Source organism: Cherax quadricarinatus, chromosome 82 (assembly GCF_038502225.1).
Source record: "Cherax quadricarinatus isolate ZL_2023a chromosome 82, ASM3850222v1, whole genome shotgun sequence".
NCBI lineage: Eukaryota > Metazoa > Arthropoda > Malacostraca > Decapoda > Parastacidae > Cherax > Cherax quadricarinatus.
This window is the reverse complement of record NC_091373.1, coordinates 19,878,358-19,898,389: the sequence shown is the minus strand read 5'-3', so window position 1 is coordinate 19,898,389 and position 20,032 is coordinate 19,878,358. Positions and strand designations below refer to the sequence as shown.

General features: G+C 46.6%; 1 protein-coding gene across 1 annotated transcript in view; it reads left to right on the top strand.

Annotated features, from left to right (window-relative positions):
- Dhc1 (Dynein heavy chain 1) overlaps positions 1 to 20,032 on the top strand; it is a 313,825-nt gene that overhangs the window by 206,207 nt on the left and 87,586 nt on the right. The window contains exons 52-53 of the mRNA XM_070102646.1: positions 3,434 to 3,603; positions 6,104 to 6,330. Of these exons, the coding sequence (XP_069958747.1) occupies positions 3,434 to 3,603; positions 6,104 to 6,330 (397 nt within the window). The remainder of the gene's footprint in view (positions 1 to 3,433; positions 3,604 to 6,103; positions 6,331 to 20,032) is intronic.

Below are 20,032 nucleotides of genomic sequence, written 5' to 3'. Positions count from 1 at the left end.
CATCTGGTGGCTCTATTCCACAGGGTTCAGCACTGTGTCTTCCTTTGCGGACGACACCAGAACTTGCACGATAGTGTCATCCAATAAGGAGACTGTAAATCTCGAAGTGGATGTTCGCCAAGTCTTCAAATGGGCCTCAGAAAACAAAACGAATTTCAATGAGGATAAGTTTCAATTACTCCTTGATGGAAACTTAAGGAAATATAAACAGGGTCGGAGTATAAAACAAATTGTAGCCACACAGAGCGAAGAAAAAGTGAAGAATTTAGGAGAAATAATGTCAGAAAAGCTCACTTTCTAAAATCAAAACAATGTTTCTATCATATCTGCTAAGAAAATGGTAGAATAGATAAAGAGAACCATCAAAACTAGGGATGAAAATCCAATGATGATTCTCTTTAAATCACTTGTTCTCTCTAGGCTATTAAATCTCTGCACCAAATTCACCTTAAACCAGCAAATATTAGAGCCTACAAGACTAGAAAATATGCTGGACCTCATCTTCACTAACAACGACGATCTGATACGTAGTATTACCATATCAAAAACAATATTCTCAGATCACAACATCATAGAGGTACAGACATGTATGCGCAGGGCTCCTGACCAGCAGAATGTGATCAGTTATGAGGGTGCTTTCAAAAAACTTCAATTTCAGTAACAAAAACACACCATGGGAATAAGTCAACCATGTCCTAAATGAAACAAGCTGGGAAAATATCTTAAACAACATGGATCCGAACCTTTGTCTGAAAAAAAATAACTGTGTGGCACTTGATGTCTGTTCAGGGCACATTCGATTAAGAAAAAGAAAGAGAAGCTGTAAATTAGAAAGACAGAGGCGCTCCCTATACAGATGAAGGCGAAGAATCACAGAGCTGCTGAGAGGGGCCAGTATATCTGAAATATGAAGGGAGGCTCTGGTCAGAAAAATAGCAAATATCGAACTTAAGCTTAAAGAATCTTACAGGAAATAAGAATCTCAGGAAGAACTTAAAGCCATCACTGATACTGAAAGAAACCCAAAATACTTCTTCTTTTATGCCAAATATATGGGCAAACAACATCCAGTATTGGACCCCTGCTTACACGAAATGGGACCTACACATATCATAGCAAAGAATTGAGAGATATACTAAAGTCCCAATACGACTGACTCAGTGTTCAGTGAGCCGTTAACTAGACTAAGGGTCGGCAGTCCGAATGAATTTTTTATGACCAAGACCCAAAATTTGGTCATTTCAAAAATCTCTGATATTATCCTAACACCACAAGACTTCGGAAAGTCAATTAATGACATACCAACGCACTCTGCCCCAGGTCCGGACTCGTGGAACTCCGTGTTCATCAAGATCTGCAAAAAGCCCCTGTCACCTGCCTTCAGCCTTCTATGGAGAGGGAGCATGGACAGAGGGGTAATCCCACAGCCACTAGAAACAACAGACATAGCCCCACTCTACAAAGATGGCAGTAAAGCAATTGCAAAGAACTACAGACCGACAGCGCTAACAACCAATTTCAAAAAATCTTTGAAAGGGTTCTAAGAAGCAAGATAGCCAACCACCTACATATCCAACAGTTACACAACCCAGGGCAACACGGGTTTAGAGCAGGTCGCTCCTGCCTGTACCAGCTACTGGACCACTATGATAAGGTCCTGGATGCTGTAGAGGATAAACAAAATACGGATGTAGTATACAGAGACTGCGAAAGCCTTCGACAAGTGTGACCACGGGGTAATAGCTCACATAATGAGCGATAAAGAAATAGCAGGAAAAGTTGGTAGATGGATCTATAACTTCCTAACAAATAGAACACAAAGAGTAATAGTAAATAGAGTAAAGTCCGAGGCGGCTACATTGAAAAGCTGCTGTTCCACAAGGCACAGTCCTCGTTCCCATCCTGTTGCTCATCTTCATATCTGACATAGACAGAGATGTAAGCGGATGACACCGGAGCTGCCATGACAGTGTCCTTCGTCGAAGACACCGCAAGACTCCAAATGGACATCAACCAAATCTTTAAATATACCGCAGAAAACAACATGAACTTCAATGAAGAGAAATTTCAGCTACTCATATATGGAAAACTTGAAAAAATTAAAACTGTATCAGGGTACATAACAAATTCTAACCACACAATAGAGCGAAAAACTAATGTGAAGGACCTGAGAGTGATAATGTCAGATGATCTCGCCTTCAAAGACCACAACAATGTATCTACCTCATCTGCTAGAAAATGATAAGATGGACAATGAGAACCTTCAAAACTAGAGACGCCAAGCCCATGATGATTCTCTTCAAATCGCTTGTTCTCTCTAGGCTGGAATACTGCAGTACACTAACTGTCCCCTTCAAGACATGTGAAATTGCTGACCTGGAGAATGTACAGAGAATTTTCACGGCACACATAAGTACGATAAGCAATAACAGCCTGGTTGATCAGATCCTGATCCACCGCGAGGCCAGTTTTGAACCGAGCCGCGGGGGCGTTGACCCCCGGAACACCCTCCAGGTATACTCAGATATCTACTCCAGAGGTGGCGTGCTTCTGCCTACTGGTTGTAGGTACCTTTTTTCATGTTTTCGTTTATATTATATTTTAAGTAGTTCTACCGTTTTAGTGCAGTGTCAGTTAATAACCCTAATAACCTTCAGCTGTTATTCCTTCATATCATTGTTACAACATCGCTAAAACATGTTACAGGACATGATTCCTTCTCAGCACGTATGCCGTATTCTATTCAAGATTGATGGACTGACCACATCGACTCAAGGTTGAGGGACTGATTACCTCATTCTCCTACTGTTCTTCAAGATTCTCCTTTGTATGGACTGATGAAGCCACTGTGTGGCGAAACGTTTCCTCAATAAAGATACCCAAGAGTTGCACATGTGTCTAATTTATCATCATGATTCCCATATTGACTTGTAACTGTCACCAAACATATTGCCTTTTTCTCACTAGACCAGAACCCTTATGATATACATCTACATCCTTTTCATACCTAAATCCTTGTCACTCATCACAGTCTCTCCCTTAATATCAAAACATTCACCTGTGTATTCAAAATGATAAAGGTTTGAGAACATATGGATTGACATAATTCAGCTCAAGGCCAAACGATGCTACTGAATATAATTATGTATTGCATAGCGTACTCATATAGTAATCTATTAAAGCGAAAAGGTCAAGTGATAGTTAATAGAAATAATGAAAAATCATTGTAGTTAAGTTTAAATGTGAAAAGTAATTGATACTGTACAGTTTACCAGGCAAGTTTTCGTGATGTTTAAGAATGATGAGAGTGAAGTAAAGCCTCTGGAAACTTAGCTTGCACACAAAACTTGTTCTTGCTTGCCCTAAATAGAGTTTCAATATGACCTAAATTTGCTGATGATGAAATTAAACATTTAAATTTGGTGACCCTCAGGCATGGTGAGCAACCTGTTCAACAGAGATGAACAAAGTGAGATTGTGAGTGAGTTGATTCCAGTCATGAAGAGAGAACATCCACGACGGCCTCCCACTCCAGAGAACGTCATGGACTTTTTCCTTACACGCACAAGACAGAACCTTCACGTTGTTCTTTGCTTTTCACCGGTGAGTGAGCCTCTGTCTTTCGTCAGTCTGTGCTCCTCTGTGTCTGCTTCACCTGGCCTTGACCTCCTCTCTCCCTCATTCATACCTGCCACTCTTTAAATAGTTGCAACATCTGTTCTTACATTTCTTACTCTCACTTGTATTTTTCAAATCCTTATTCAGTTCCTCCGCCACTCCTTAAGTATCAAAACTGATCACTCGCATGTGCTGATGTTGTAGCCACTGGTAATTTTCCAGTACTGTACTTCTATTAGAAGCTTACTGTAAATTTGATGTTACAAGAATTCTTTATTGAAAATTGATCATATTTCATATTTATGGTGATAGCATTGACAGTCTCTTTTGAGGGGGGCCATTGTTGAGTTGTCTAAGACTTTAAAATGATTGAAGATAGAGGTATGCGTGTGTGTGTGTATGTGGAAAATAAATAGGTTATAGCACAAGGAGTTAAAGCGTCAAAAAATGTCAGGATACCTCCGGAAAACAGGAATAAATAAAGGGGATGTAAATAACGTGCCAAACTATCTAACGAAGACAGGAATGGGTTATGGAACAAACTTCTGAGCGTCACTGAAGCTAAAATCTTGTGTAACTTGAAAATAGGTTTGACAAGTACATGAATGGGTGTGGGTGGGTTTGAGGGGAACCTGTTTACCGTGGGCCAGTAGGCCTGCTGCAGTGCTCCTTCTTTCTTTTATTCTTAAAGCATAAGTGGAGAGAGAAGTAATCAAGGAAACTTACTCATGACACTGTGCAAAAGTCAGCACAAGTTTGGTTATATTTTTATATGTTCAACTACAAGGATTCTTAAAAGGCTATAAATGCCTATTTGCTATCCTTCAAATATCCTTCAATCCCCAGGTAATCAAGGTTTACTGTACACCTCTGGTCATATATCATATAGTGCAGTTCATTCTCTAGTTCATACTTTTAGTTTTATTAGACAAATATTATCTGATGATGTGTTAATATTTAAAAGAGAATATAAAATGACTCTTTTGTACGTAGTAAATAAAATGTAATAAAACAGATAGAATATGAAAATGGTCTGGTGATACTGACAAGATGTGGAATAAGACACTTATGTACAGTTCAGAACATTTATTAAAGGAAATGTTACACCACGAGTGGCTTCTTCAGTCCTAATACAGAAATATCCAAGAACAAGTATATATAGTGGCAGGAGTCAGGGGATAAGGTACGAGAAGGTGGTAGTAGATAGTAGTAAGATGGGTTGGGTTAGAGAAGGACTTGTTAACATCATGTTAAAGCAGTCTCCAGAATGGGTAATATCCTTTTGATCAGCAATTTGGATACAGTGTAACTTCCTGATTTTTGTTGGATAGTGTTACTGAAAGTAATTAGTGCAGCCTTTATATACTTTCGCTGTTGTAAATCTTCTTCCTTAATGACTAACCTAACTCCACTGAATTTCATGAGGTGTCCAGCATGAGAGGTGTGTGTGTTGAGCACACGCATTTCTGCAGTCATCACTGTTGCAGGTGCTCTGTGTTCCTTGATCCTAATATCCAGAGATCTCGCTGTTTTCCCCACATACATTTTGTCACATCCCCCACATGGTACTGTATATACTCCTGCGCTAGTCCCAGCATCATTCTTGTTTTTTCTTCACTAGGCTTTTAACAGTATTTGAAGAGCTGGTAGATATTTTAACATGTTTTCTGTGAAGATTTTTTAGACTTTAGTTACAACGTCGCTAACCAGTAAAACGATGTAACTGGGAGGCTTTCCTTCAACTGGATTAGTGTTAGTTTTGTTAAAGATGTGTGTGGCACGTTTCCTGTAATCACGTATGAAGTGCAGGGGGAAGTGTAGCAAACTGAATGAATGTATGATGTATGTGCATTCTTCCTCGAGGAACTGTGGACTGGAAATTCTGTAAGCTTTCACCACAATTATACTACTTCTACTAGTACTATTATTACTACTACTACCACTACTACTGCTACTACGGCAACTACTACTACTACTACTACTATTACTACTACTAGTACCACTGCTGCTGTTATTACTACTACTACTACTATTACTAGTACCATTACTACTACTACCACTACAAGTGGTACCACTGCTGCTGCTACAACTATTAATAATACCACTACTACCACTAGTACCACTGCTTCTACTACTACTACTATTACCACCATTTTAACTACTGCCACTATTACTGCTACTACTACCCTCTCGCAGCTTACCACCTGACTCCTGCCGCTATGTATACTCGCTCTTAGCTATCTCTGTATCAGGACTGAAGAAGCCAATCGTGGCGAAACGTTTCCAGTAATAAATATCCTGAAGTGTATATAAGTGCCTTTTTCCACAAAGTAGAATATGCATGTACAATATGCCGATTTAAAATTTTTAACAGATAATGAATTTTAACAATTAATTTAATATTAAAAATTTAATAAATTTACATGTTCATGGAGGTGTGTGATAGCATGGTATTCCATCTGATGATGACCTCTAACATCCTCAGGTCGGGGAAAAGTTCAGGAGTCGCGCAATGAGGTTTCCTGGGCTGATCAGTGGTTGTACCATTGACTGGTTCCAGCCATGGCCCAAGGAAGCGCTGGTGGCAGTAGCACAGCACTACCTTAAGAGATACGAGATCATCAGCACCACAGAGGTGAAGAACAGCTTAGTGAAGGGCATGGGTACCATCCATGATCATGTAGCACAGCTCTGTACAGACTACTTCCAGAGGTCAGTGTACACACTCTTTCCAGCCAAGGATAATCCAAACAGCTTTTATAGTCAAACAAGGATTTTTTCTGTGATGAATGGTTTGAAAAACCGACAAGTTGAAGATTGAGACACTTATGCACTTGTACATTCTACAAGATTGATGACTGACCATCGACGAAGGCTGGTGGCGACGATACCTTAAAGTACGGATCTCCCCACAGAGTGAAGACAGCTTAGTGAAGCATGGGTACCATCCATGATCATGAGCACAGCTCTGTACAGACTACTTTCCAGAGGTCAGTAACAACCTTTCCAGCCAAATAATCCAAACAGCTTTTATCAATCTAAGGATTTTTTTTTTATCAAAATGTGTTGTGACTTACAGATTATTACTTCTAATAAATTATGGAAATGGCTTAGAGAATATCTAATAAATTTAAAATTGCTTGGATTGTAATGTGATAAAATCCGAAACGGACAGCAGGCGTGCCTCGTTGTGCTCTGTGTTTTCTCGTGTTTTCACGGTCTCTCTTACGTGCTAGAACTTTAAACTGTGCTAGCGATCCTATACGATACATCCCTCTAGCGTTTGGAACCAATCTTGGGGTGAAAATAGTATATGCTGAGTTAAAAAAGGAGAATTAGTGTGCAATACCTAGCAGAGTATACTGCCAGAGGGGAACTATAGGCCTAGTGTAAAAAATAATAGTAGAACTTTTTTCTTTGTCCGAGGAAAGAGTCTCCCTGATAATACTGTGTATACACAGTGTTATAGTGTATACCACAGTGGCACCCTAGTATGCATAGTGTTATAGTGTATACCACAGTGGCACCCTAGTATATAGATAATAAATGCTAAAGTGTCATTTAAAACAGGTGTAATTGTAACTGAAGTTATAGGCTTAAAGAGGCAGGTGTCAGCAGTCGCCAGTACCTACCACACAGGTCAGCTGTTTTAATAATCTTCCTGGCCTGCTAGTGTACCTCGCTTATAATCTAGTGATATCAGTGGGGAATTTTTTTTCTTTTTAAATTACAATAAGTTGCAAAATCATGAGGAAATACGAAAAGTGTACAGTTTTGTGAAAATACGATATCAGTTAAGGTTTACAACAATAAGACCAGTTATCAACCACAATCCTTCCACAGTGTTGTTGTAGCTAATAACCAGTAATATAATGGTACTTCGTGGGGTGGAATGACCATCATTAGTTTTTTCTTCATTTTTGAAATACTAGACGTATACAGTGGAAATTCATATAACCTGTAGTTATTGTAGGAGCTGCCAGCAATCACCGGTTCTCCAACACTCAAGTTATACTTTTGTATTAATCTAATCCCATATTACTCAGTTAAATAATTTCCAGTAGTTCCTGTATGTGTTAGCCCAAATCACCGACCAGATATGTTTTAATAAGTGATCCACTGATCAGATCCGACTGGTTACAAACCCTTGACCAGTTTCAAACGGATTCGCTGGACTGTAAAACGGACTATAAACGGACTATAAACAGATGGGGTTTTAGGCGCCCTTATCAAACACACAAACAATAACTATAAAGCAGTAACTTAGAGCGGTAAGCTTGTCCAAATATACAAGTACAGTTAGAAATAGAAATACAAATAGCCAGATCTTCACTTTAAGGAGGTTATTAGTAGAATATTCAAGAGGTTATTAGTAGAATATTCAAGAGGTTATTAGTAGAATTACAGTAAATCAACCATCAAAATCACATTATGAAATCCTGTGTAGTCTGCAGCCACATAAACAAGTGGGCTTCCACATGGGTTATATGCAGCCTTTGTGGAAATTGGGCTCACGCCCAAATGAGATCAATCTCTGGACTAAAATCACATTGGTATTAAAAGAGGATAACATCAAAGCAGCCTTCATAGAAAACCTGGAAGCTTTCTATAACAGATGGGAAAAACAAAGTCTGGGCTGGATGGTACTATCGCCCTTGGTGCGGATGCTGTCCTGGCTGACGGTAACTGTATGACTGGAGGTGTTGGCCAGGTAGCCAGGAACTGTAAGGCTGGAGGTGCTGTCCTGGTAGACAGTTACTGTGAGGCTGGAAGTGCTGTCCTGGTAGACAGTTACTGTGAGGCTGGAGGTGCTGTCCTGGTAGACAGTAACTGTATGCATGGAGGAGTGTATAACAGTGGCCTCGAGGGAGACGGGAGATGTAGTGGGGAAACAAGTGTAGTCAAGGACAAGATAAAACCAATATTACAAACTAGTAATACCACAGGAGATAGCAAACAAGGGGACTTCACTAGTAATAGTGAGGATATATTACCAGAAACAACTGGTGAGAGCTCCATTGTTAGTCTAGTGAGGATAGGAATGAGACAGAAAAACATGCACCAACAGGGAATACAGTCACAAAAATCCAAGGCAAACGGAAACCAAGCCTGTGCAAATATTCGGCACTTGGTATCTGCAGGCATGGGATATCTAGAAAAACAGATGGGACGTGCAACTTTGACCACCCTAGAAAATGCCGTGCCCATATGACAACAGGAAAATGCAAACTCCCTTCCTGTGAGTTTTTTTCACCCGGAAATGTGTCCCTCTTCAGTACAGGAAAGACAGTGCTATAACTTAAATTGCCAGGCACACTATCTAAAGGGGACAAAACCATACAAAACATCCAGATCATGGGAAAACCTGGGTAGCCACAGCCACTTAGGAGGGAGGGATTTTTTAGTGCCAGGAAGGAAAAAAAATTGGCAGGAAATGGCAGAAATCGTACACCAAATCCAGTCATTTTTGGAGTGGAATCACAGTCGATGGCCTCCACTCCAAACCAACAGATACAGATATTAGTGCCGGAAAAAAATGTCTCCCCAGTACCACCAGTACCAACAATCCGATGACATTCTTCTTTGCAAATATACAAGGTCTAAAGCCAGCAACGAACAATAAAATACCTTTCATCCGTGGACTGCTTACAGAGTCAAATGCAATGTTCGCAGTTTTCACAGAGACCCACATAAAGGATCACTTGGACAACGAAATATGGATCCCGGGTTACAGCCTATACAGATGCGACAGAGTGAACAGGCAAAAGGGATGGGGAGGTTGGTCTGTATATCGCAGAGTCACTTGTTTGCACAGAACTGCTTAATGACTCGAATGTTGTAGTTGAAGTTTTAGCAGTAAAGATCGTGAACCAAAATCTAGTCATTGTGGTAGTCTACAAGCCTCCGGATGCACCGTCCCAACAATTCTAGGAACAGCTGTTGAAAATTGACCACTGTCTGGAAAATCTTCCAGCTCCTGCCCCCAACATTTTGCTACTGGGGGATTTCAACTGAAGGCACCTAAAATGGAGGAATATAGCAAATAATGTTGTTGAAGTGATAACACTAGGAGGAAACTCTGACGAGAACTCTCACACACACGAGCTTTTAAATCTCTGCACAAAATTCAACTTAAACCAGCAAATAATAGAGCCTACTAGATTGGAGAATACACTGGACCTCATCTTCACTAACAACGATGATCTGATACGAAATGTCACCATATCAAAAACAATATACTCGGATCACAACATAATCGAGGTTCAGACATGTATGCGCAGAGACCCAGACCGACAAAATGGGATCAGTCACGAGGGAGCCTTCACCAAATTCAACTTCAATAACAAGAACATTAAGTGGGACCAAGTAAACCAAGTCCTAAATGATATAAGCTGGGAGGATAGACTAAGCAACACAGACCCTAACTTAAGACTAGAACAGATTAACTCTGTGGCACTCGATGTATGCTCAAGGTATATTCCTTTAAGAAAAGGAGGAGTAGATGTAAAATAGAAAGAGACAGGTGCTTCCTTTACAGGCGACGGAAAAGAATAACAGAGCAGCTAAAAGAGTCACTGGTCAGAGAAATAGCAAACATCGAACTAAAGCTAAAGGAATCTTATAGGAGTCAGGAATCGCGGGAAGAACTAAAAACCATAAATGAAATCAAAAGAAACCCAAAGTATTTCTTTTCTTATGCCAAATCAAAGTCGAGAACAACATCCAGTATTGGGCCCCTACTTAAACAAGATGGGTCCTACACAGATGACAGCGAGGAAATGAGTGAGCTACTTAAGTCCCAGTATGACTCAGTTTTTAGCAAGCCGCTAACCAGACTGAGAGTCGAAGATCTAAATTATTTTTTTATGAGAGAGCCACAGAATTTGGTAAACACAAGCCTATCTTATGTTATCCTGACGCCAAATGACTTCGAACAGGCGATAAATGACATGCGCATGCACTCTGCCCCAGGGCCAGACTCATGGAACTCCGTGTTCATCAAGAACTGCAAGAAGCCCCTATCACGTGCTTTTAACATCCTATGGAGAGGGAGCACAAAATGCGTGCTAAGGGAATAACAGAAAAAGTTGGTAGATGGATCTACCAAAGTCTGAGGCGGCTACGGTGAAAAGCTCTGTTCCACAAGGCACAGTACTCGCTCCCATCTTGTTTCTCATCCTCATATCTGACATAGACAATGATGTCAGCCACAGCACCGTGTCTTCCTTTGCAGATGACACCCGAATCTGCATGACAGTGTCTTCCATTGCAGACACTGCAAGGCTCCAGGCGGACATCAACCAAATCTTTCAATGGACTGCAGAAAACAATATGAAGTTCAACGATGAGAAATTTCAATTACTCCGATATGGTAAACATGAGGAAATTAAAACTTCATCAGAGTATAAAACAAATTCCAGCCACACAATAGAGCGAAAAACTAACGTCAAAGACCTGGGAGTGATCATGCCAGAGGATCTCACCTTCAAGGACCATAACATTGTATCAATCGCATCTGCTAGAAAAATGACAGGGTGGATGCTGAGAACCTTCAAAACTAGGGATGCCAAGCCCATGATGACACTCTTTTGGACGCTTGTTCTATCTAGGCTGGAATATTGCTACACATTAACAGCACTTTTCAAGGTAGGTGAAATTGCTGACCTAGAAAGTGTACAGAGAACCTTCACGGCACGCATAACTGAGATAAAACATCTCAATTACTGGGAGCGCTTGAAGTTCCTGAACCTGTACTCCCTGGAATGCAGGCGGGAGAGATACATGATTACATACACCTGGAAAATCCTAGAGGGATTAGTACCAAACTTGCACACGAAAAGCAAAAGACTCGGCAGACGATGCAACATCCCCCCAATGAAAAGCAGGGGTGTCACTAGTACGTTAAGAGACAACACAATAAGTGTCAGGGGCCCAAGACTGTTCAACTGCCTCCCAGCACACATAAGGGGGATTACCAATAGACCCCTGGCTATCTTCAAGCAGGTACTGGACAAGCACCTAAAGTCGGTACCTGACCAGCCGTTCTGTGGCTCGTACGTTGGATTGCGTGCAACCAGAAGTAACAGCTTGGTTGACCAGGCCCTGATCCACCATGAGGCCTGATCACAGACCGGGCCGCAGGGGCGTTGACCCCGGAACTCTCTCCAGGTAAACTCCAGGTCCAGGTAAATTACTTAGGCCGGCAGCAAATTTCTTTTTGTCATAAATTAAGATAGATGTTAACTGATAAATATTCTAATTCATTTATGAGGAAGTTAGCAGAGTTTATTGTTTAATTTCTGGGTAAATAACCAAAGTTTTGTAATAATTTGTAAATCATTCAACTCAACATTCACTCCACCTCGGCTCAACATTCACCCACCCCGGCTCAACATTCACTCACTCCGGCTCAACATTCACTCCACCCCGGCTCAACATTCACTCACTCCGGCTCAACATTCACTCCACCCCGGCTCAACATTCACTCCACCCCAGTTCAACATTCACCCACTCCGGCTCAACATTCACTCCACCCCGGCTCAACATTCACTCACTCCGGCTCAACATTCACTCACTCCGGCTCAACATTCACTCCACCCCGGCTCAACATTCACTCACTCCGGCTCAACATTCACTCCACCCCGGCTCAACATTCACTCCACCCGGCTCAACATTCACTCACTCCGGCTCAACATTCACTCCACCCCGGCTCAACATTCACTCACTCCGGCTCAACATTCACTCCACCCCGGCTCAACATTCACTCCACCCCGGTTCAACATTCACCCACTCCGGCTCAACATTCACTCCACCGCGGCTCAACATTCACTCACTCCGGCTCAACATTCACTCACTCCGGCTCAACATTCACCCACTCCGGCTCAACATTCACTCACTCCGGCTCAACATTCACTCCACCCGGCTCAACATTCACTCACTCCGGCTCAACATTCACTCACTCTGGCTCAACATTCACTCACTCCGGCTCAACATTCACTCCACCCCGGCTCAACATTCACTCACTCCGGCTCAACATTCACTCCACCCCGGCTCAACATTCACTCACTCCGGCTCAACATTCACTCCACCCCGGTTCAACATTCACCCACTCCGGCTCAACATTCACTCACTCCGGCTCAACATTCACCCACTCCGGCTCAACATTCACTCACTCCGGCTCAACATTCACTCCACCCCGGTTCAACATTCACCCACTCCGGCTCAACATTCACTCACTCCGGTTCAACATTCACTCCACTCCGGCTCAACATTCACTCCACCCCGGTTCAACATTCACCCACTCCGGCTCAACATTCACTCACTCCGGCTCAACATTCACTCCACCCCGGTTCAACATTCACCCACTCCGGCTCAACATTCACTCACTCCGGCTCAACATTCACCCACTCTGGCTCAACATTCACTCCACCCCGGTTCAACATTCACCCACTCCGGCTCAACATTCACTCACTCCGGCTCAACATTCACTCCACTCCGGCTCAACATTCACTCCACCCCGGCTCAACATTCACTCACTCCGGCTCAACATTCACTCCACCCCGGCTCAACATTCACTCACTCCGGCTCAACATTCACTCCACCCCGGCTCAACATTCACTCCACCCGGCTCAACATTCACTCACTCCGGCTCAACATTCACTCCACCCCGGCTCAACATTCACTCACTCCGGCTCAACATTCACTCCACCCCGGCTCAACATTCACTCCACCCCGGTTCAACATTCACCCACTCCGGCTCAACATTCACTCCACCCCGGCTCAACATTCACTCCACCCGGCTCAACATTCACTCACTCCGGCTCAACATTCACTCCACCCCGGCTCAACATTCACTCACTCCGGCTCAACATTCACTCCACCCCGGCTCAACATTCACTCCACCCCGGTTCAACATTCACCCACTCCGGCTCAACATTCACTCCACCCCGGCTCAACATTCACTCACTCCGGCTCAACATTCACTCACTCCGGATCAACATTCACCCACTCCGGCTCAACATTCACTCACTCCGGCTCAACATTCACTCCACCCGGCTCAACATTCACTCACTCCGGCTCAACATTCACTCACTCTGGCTCAACATTCACTCACTCCGGCTCAACATTCACTCCACCCCGGCTCAACATTCACTCACTCCGGCTCAACATTCACTCCACCCCGGCTCAACATTCACTCACTCCGGCTCAACATTCACTCCACCCCGGTTCAACATTCACCCACTCCGGCTCAACATTCACTCACTCCGGCTCAACATTCACCCACTCCGGCTCAACATTCACTCACTCCGGCTCAACATTCACTCCACCCCGGTTCAACATTCACCCACTCCGGCTCAACATTCACTCACTCCGGTTCAACATTCACTCCACTCCGGCTCAACATTCACTCCACCCCGGTTCAACATTCACCCACTCCGGCTCAACATTCACTCACTCCGGCTCAACATTCACTCCACCCCGGTTCAACATTCACCCACTCCGGCTCAACATTCACTCACTCCGGCTCAACATTCACCCACTCTGGCTCAACATTCACTCCACCCCGGTTCAACATTCACCCACTCCGGCTCAACATTCACTCACTCCGGCTCAACATTCACTCCACTCCGGCTCAACATTCACTCACTCCGGCTCAACATTCACCCACTCCGCCTCAACATTCACTCCATCCCGGCTCAACATTCACCCACTCCGGCTCAACATTCACTCCACCCCAGTTCAACATTCACCCACTCCGGCTCAACATTCACTCACTCCGGCTCAACATTCACTCCACTCCGGCTCAACATTCACTCCACCCCGGCTCAACATTCACTCCACCCCGGTTCAACATTCACCCACTCCGGCTCAACATTCACTCACTCCGGCTCAACATTCACTCCACCCCGGCTCAACATTCACCCACTCCGGCTCAACATTCACTCCACCCCGGCTCAACATTCACTCCACCCCGGCTCAACATTCACTCCACCCCGGCTCAACATTCACTCCACCCCGGCTCAACATTCACTCCACTCCGGCTCAACATTCACCCACTCCGGCTCAACATTCACTCCACCCCGGCTAAACATTCACCCACTCCGGCTCAACATTCACTCCACTCCGGTTCAACATTCACCCACTCCGGCTCAACATTCACTCCATCCCGGCTCAACATTCACTCCACCCCGGCTCAACATTCACTCCACCCCGGCTCAACATTCACTCCACTCCGGCTCAACATTCACCCACCCCGGCTCAACATTCACTCCACCCCGGCTCAACATTCACTCCACTCCGGCTCAACATTCACTCCACCCCGGCTCAACATTCACCCACCCCGGCTCAACATTCACTCCACTCCGGCTCAACATTCACTCCACTCCGGCTCAACATTCGCTCCACCCCGGCTCAACATTCACTCCACTCCGGCTCAACATTCACTCCACTCCGGCTCAACATTCACTCCACTCCGGCTCAACATTCACTCCACTCCGGCTCAACATTCACTCCACTCCGGCTCAACATTCACTCCACTCCGGCTCAACATTCACCCACCCCGGCTCAACATTCACCCACCCCGGCTCAACATTCACTCCACTCCGGCTCAACATTCGCTCCACCCCGGCTCAACATTCACTCCACCCAGGCTCAACATTCACTCCACTCCGGCTCAACATTCACTCCACTCCGGCTCAACATTCACTCCACCCCGGCTCAACATTCACTCCACCCCGGCTCAACATTAACTCCACTCCTGCTCAACATTCACTCCACCCCGGCTCAACATTCACTCCACTCCGGCTCAACATTCACCCACCCCGACTCAACATTCACTCCACTCCGGCTCAACATTCACTCCACCCCGGCTCAACATTCACTCCACTCCGGCTCAACATTCACCCACCCCGGCTCAACATTCACCCACCCCGGCTCAACATTCACTCCACTCCGGCTCAACATTCACTCCACCCCGGCTCAACATTCACTCCACCCCGGCTCAACATTCACTCCACTCCGGCTCAACATTCACTCCACCCCGGCTCAACATTCACTCCACCCCGGTTCAACATTCACTCCACTCCGGCTCAACATTCACTCCACTCCGGCTCAACATTCACTCCAATCCGGCTCAAAATTCACTCCACCCCGGCTCAACATTCACTCCACTCCGGCTCAACATTCACTCCACTCCGGCTCAACATTCACTCCACCCCGGCTCAACATTCACTCCACCCCGGCTCAACATTCACTCCACTCCGGCTCAACATTCACCCACTCCGGCTCAACATTCACCCACCCCGGCTCAACATTCACTCACTCCGGCTCAACATTCACTCCACCCGGCTCAACATTCACTCACTCCGGCTCAACATTCACTCCACCCCGGCTCAACATTCACTCACTCCGGCTCAACATTCACTCCACCCCGGCTCAACAGTCACTCCACCCGGCTCAACATTCACTCACTCCGGCTCAACATTCATTCCACTCCGGCTCAACATTCACTCCACCCGGCTCAACATTCACTCACTCCGGCTCAACATTCACTCACTCCGGCTCAACATTCACTCACTCCGGCTCAACATTCACTCCACCCCGGCTCAACATTCACTCACTCCTGCTCAACATTCACTCCACCCCGGTTCAACATTCACCCACTCCGGCTCAACATTCACTCACTCCGGCTCAACATTCACCCACTCCGGCTCAACATTCACTCACTCCGGCTCAACATTCACTCCACCCCGGTTCAACATTCACCCACTCCGGCTCAACATTCACTCCACCCCGGCTCAACATTCACTCACTCCGGCTCAACATTCACTCACTCCGGCTCAACATTCACCCACTCCGGCTCAACATTCACTCACTCCGGCTCAACATTCACTCCACCCGGCTCAACATTCACTCACTCCGGCTCAACATTCACTCACTCCGGCTCAACATTCACTCCACTCCGGCTCAAAATTCACTCCACCCCGGCTCAACATTCACTCACTCCGGCTCAACATTCACTCCACCCCGGCTCAACATTCACTCACTCCGGCTCAACATTCACTCCACCCAGGTTCAACATTCACCCACTCCGGCTCAACATTCACTCACTCCGGCTCAACATTCACCCACTCCGGCTCAACATTCACTCACTCCGGCTCAACATTCACTCCACCCCGGTTCAACATTCACCCACTCCGGCTCAACATTCACTCACTCCGGTTCAACATTCACTCCACTCCGGCTCAACATTCACTCCACCCTGGTTCAACATTCACCCACTCCGGCTCAACATTCACTCACTCCGGCTCAACATTCACTCCACCCCGGTTCAACATCCACCCACTCCGGCTCAACATTCACTCACTCCGGCTCAACATTCACACACTCCCGCTCAAAATTCACTCCACCCCGGTTCAACATTCACCTACTCCGGCTCAACATTCACTCACTCCGGCTCAACATTCACTCCACTCCGGCTCAACATTCACTCCACTCCGGCTCAACATTCACTCACTCCGGCTCAACATTCACTCCACCCCGGTTCAACATTCACCCACTCCGGCTCAACATTCACTCACTCCGGCTCAACATTCACTCCACTCCGGCTCAACATTCACTCACTCTGGCTCAACATTCACTCCACCCCGGCTCAACATTCACCCACTCCGGCTCAACATTCACTCCACCCCGGTTCAACATTCACCCACTCCGGCTCAACATTCACTCACTCCGGCTCAACATTCACTCCACTCCGGCTCAACATTCACTCCACCCCGGCTCAACATTCACTCCACCCCGGTTCAACATTCACCCACTCCGGCTCAACATTCACTCACTCCGGCTCAACATTCACTCCACCCCGGCTCAACATTCACCCACTCCGGCTCAACATTCACTCACTCCGGCTCAACATTCACTCCACCCCAGCTCAACATTCACCCACTCCGGCTCAACATTCACTCCACCCCGGCTCAACATTCATTCCACCCCGGCGCAACAATCCCACCACCCCGGCTCAACATTCACTCCATCCCGGCTCAACATTCACTCCACTCCGGCTCAACATTCACCCACTCCGGCTCAACATTCACTCCACCCCGGCTCAACATTCACCCACTCCGGCTCAACATTCACTCCACTCCGGCTCAACATTCACCCACTCCGGCTCAACATTCACTCCACCCCGGCTCAACATTCATTCCACCCCGGCTCAACATTCACTCCACCCCGGCTCAACATTCACTCCACTCCGGCTCAACATTCACCCACCCCGGCTCAACATTCACTCCACCCCGGCTCAACATTCACTCCACTCCGGCTCAACATTCACTCCACCCCGGCTCAACATTCACCCACCCCGGCTCAACATTCACTCCACTCCGGCTCAACATTCACTCCACTCCGGCTCAACATTCGCTCCACCCCGGCTCAACATTCACTCCACTCCGGCTCAACATTCACTCCACTCCGGCTCAACATTCACTCCACTCCGGCTCAACATTCACTCCACTCCGGCTCAACATTCACTCCACTCCGGCTCAACATTCACTCCACTCCGGCTCAACATTCACCCACCCCCGGCTCAACATTCACCCACCCCGGCTCAACATTCACTCCACTCCGGCTCAACATTCGCTCCACCCCGGCTCAACATTCACTCCACCCAGGCTCAACATTCACTCCACTCCGGCTCAACATTCACTCCACTCCGGCTCAACATTCACTCCACCCCGGCTCAACATTCACTCCACCCCGGCTCAACATTCACTCCACTCCTGCTCAACATTCACTCCACCCCGGCTCAACATTCACTCCACTCCGGCTCAACATTCACCCACCCCGGCTCAACATTCACTCCACTCCGGCTCAACATTCACTCCACCCCGGCTCAACATTCACTCCACTCCGGCTCAACATTCACCCACCCCGGCTCAACATTCACTCCACTCCGGCTCAACATTCACTCCACCCCGGCTCAACATTCACTCCACTCCGGCTCAACATTCACCCACCCCGGCTCAACATTCACCCACCCCGGCTCAACATTCACTCACTCCGGTTCAACATTCACCCACTCCGGCTCAACATTCACTCACTCCGGCTCAACATTCACCCACTCCGGCTCAACATTCACTCACTCCGGCTCAACATTCACTCCACCCCGGTTCAACATTCACCCACTCCGGCTCAACATTCACTCACTCCGGTTCAACATTCACTCCACTCCGGCTCAACATTCACTCCACCCTGGTTCAACATTCACCCACTCCGGCTCAACATTCACTCACTCCGGCTCAACATTCACTCCACCCCGGTTCAACATTCACCCACTCCGGCTCAACATTCACTCACTCCGGCTCAACATTCACCCACTCCGGCTCAACATTCACTCCACCCCGGTTCAACATTCACCCACTCCGGCTCAACATTCACTCACTCCGGCTCAACATTCACTCCACTCCGGCTCAACATTCACTCCACTCCGGCTCAACATTCACTCACTCCGGCTCAACATTCACTCTACCCCGGCTCAACATTCACCCACTCCGGCTCAACATTCACTCCACCCCGGTTCAACATTCACCCACTCCGGCTCAACATTCACTCACTCCGGCTCAACATTCACTCCACTCCGGCTCAACATTCACTCCACCCCGGCTCAACATTCACTCCACCCCGGTTCAACATTCACCCACTCCGGCTCAACATTCACTCACTCCGGCTCAACATTCACTCCACCCCGGCTCAACATTCACCCACTCCGGCTCAACATTCACTCACTCCGGCTCAACATTCACTCCACCCCAGCTCAACATTCACCCACTCCGGCTCAACATTCACTCCACCCCGGCTCAACATTCACTCCACCCCGGCTCAACATTCACTCCACCCCGGCTCAACATTCACTCCATCCCGGCTCAACATTCACTCCACTCCGGCTCAACATTCACCCACTCTGGCTCAACATTCACTCCACCCCGGCTCAACATTCACCCACTCCGGCTCAACATTCACTCCACTCCGGCTCAACATTCACCCACTCCGGCTCAACATTCACTCCACCCCGGCTCAAGATTCACTCCACCCCGGCTCAACATTCACTCCACCCCGGCTCAACATTCACTCCACTCCGGCTCAACATTCACCCACCCCGGCTCAACATTCACTCCACCCCGGCTCAACATTCACTCCACTCCGGCTCAACATTCACACCACCCCGGCTCAACATTCACCCACCCCGGCTCAACATTCACTCCACTCCGGCTCAACATTCGCTCCACCCCGGCTCAACATTCACTCCACTCCGGCTCAACATTCACTCCACTCCGGCTCAACATTCACTCCACTCCGGCTCAACATTCACTCCACTCCGGCTCAACATTCACTCCACTCCGGCTCAACATTCACTCCA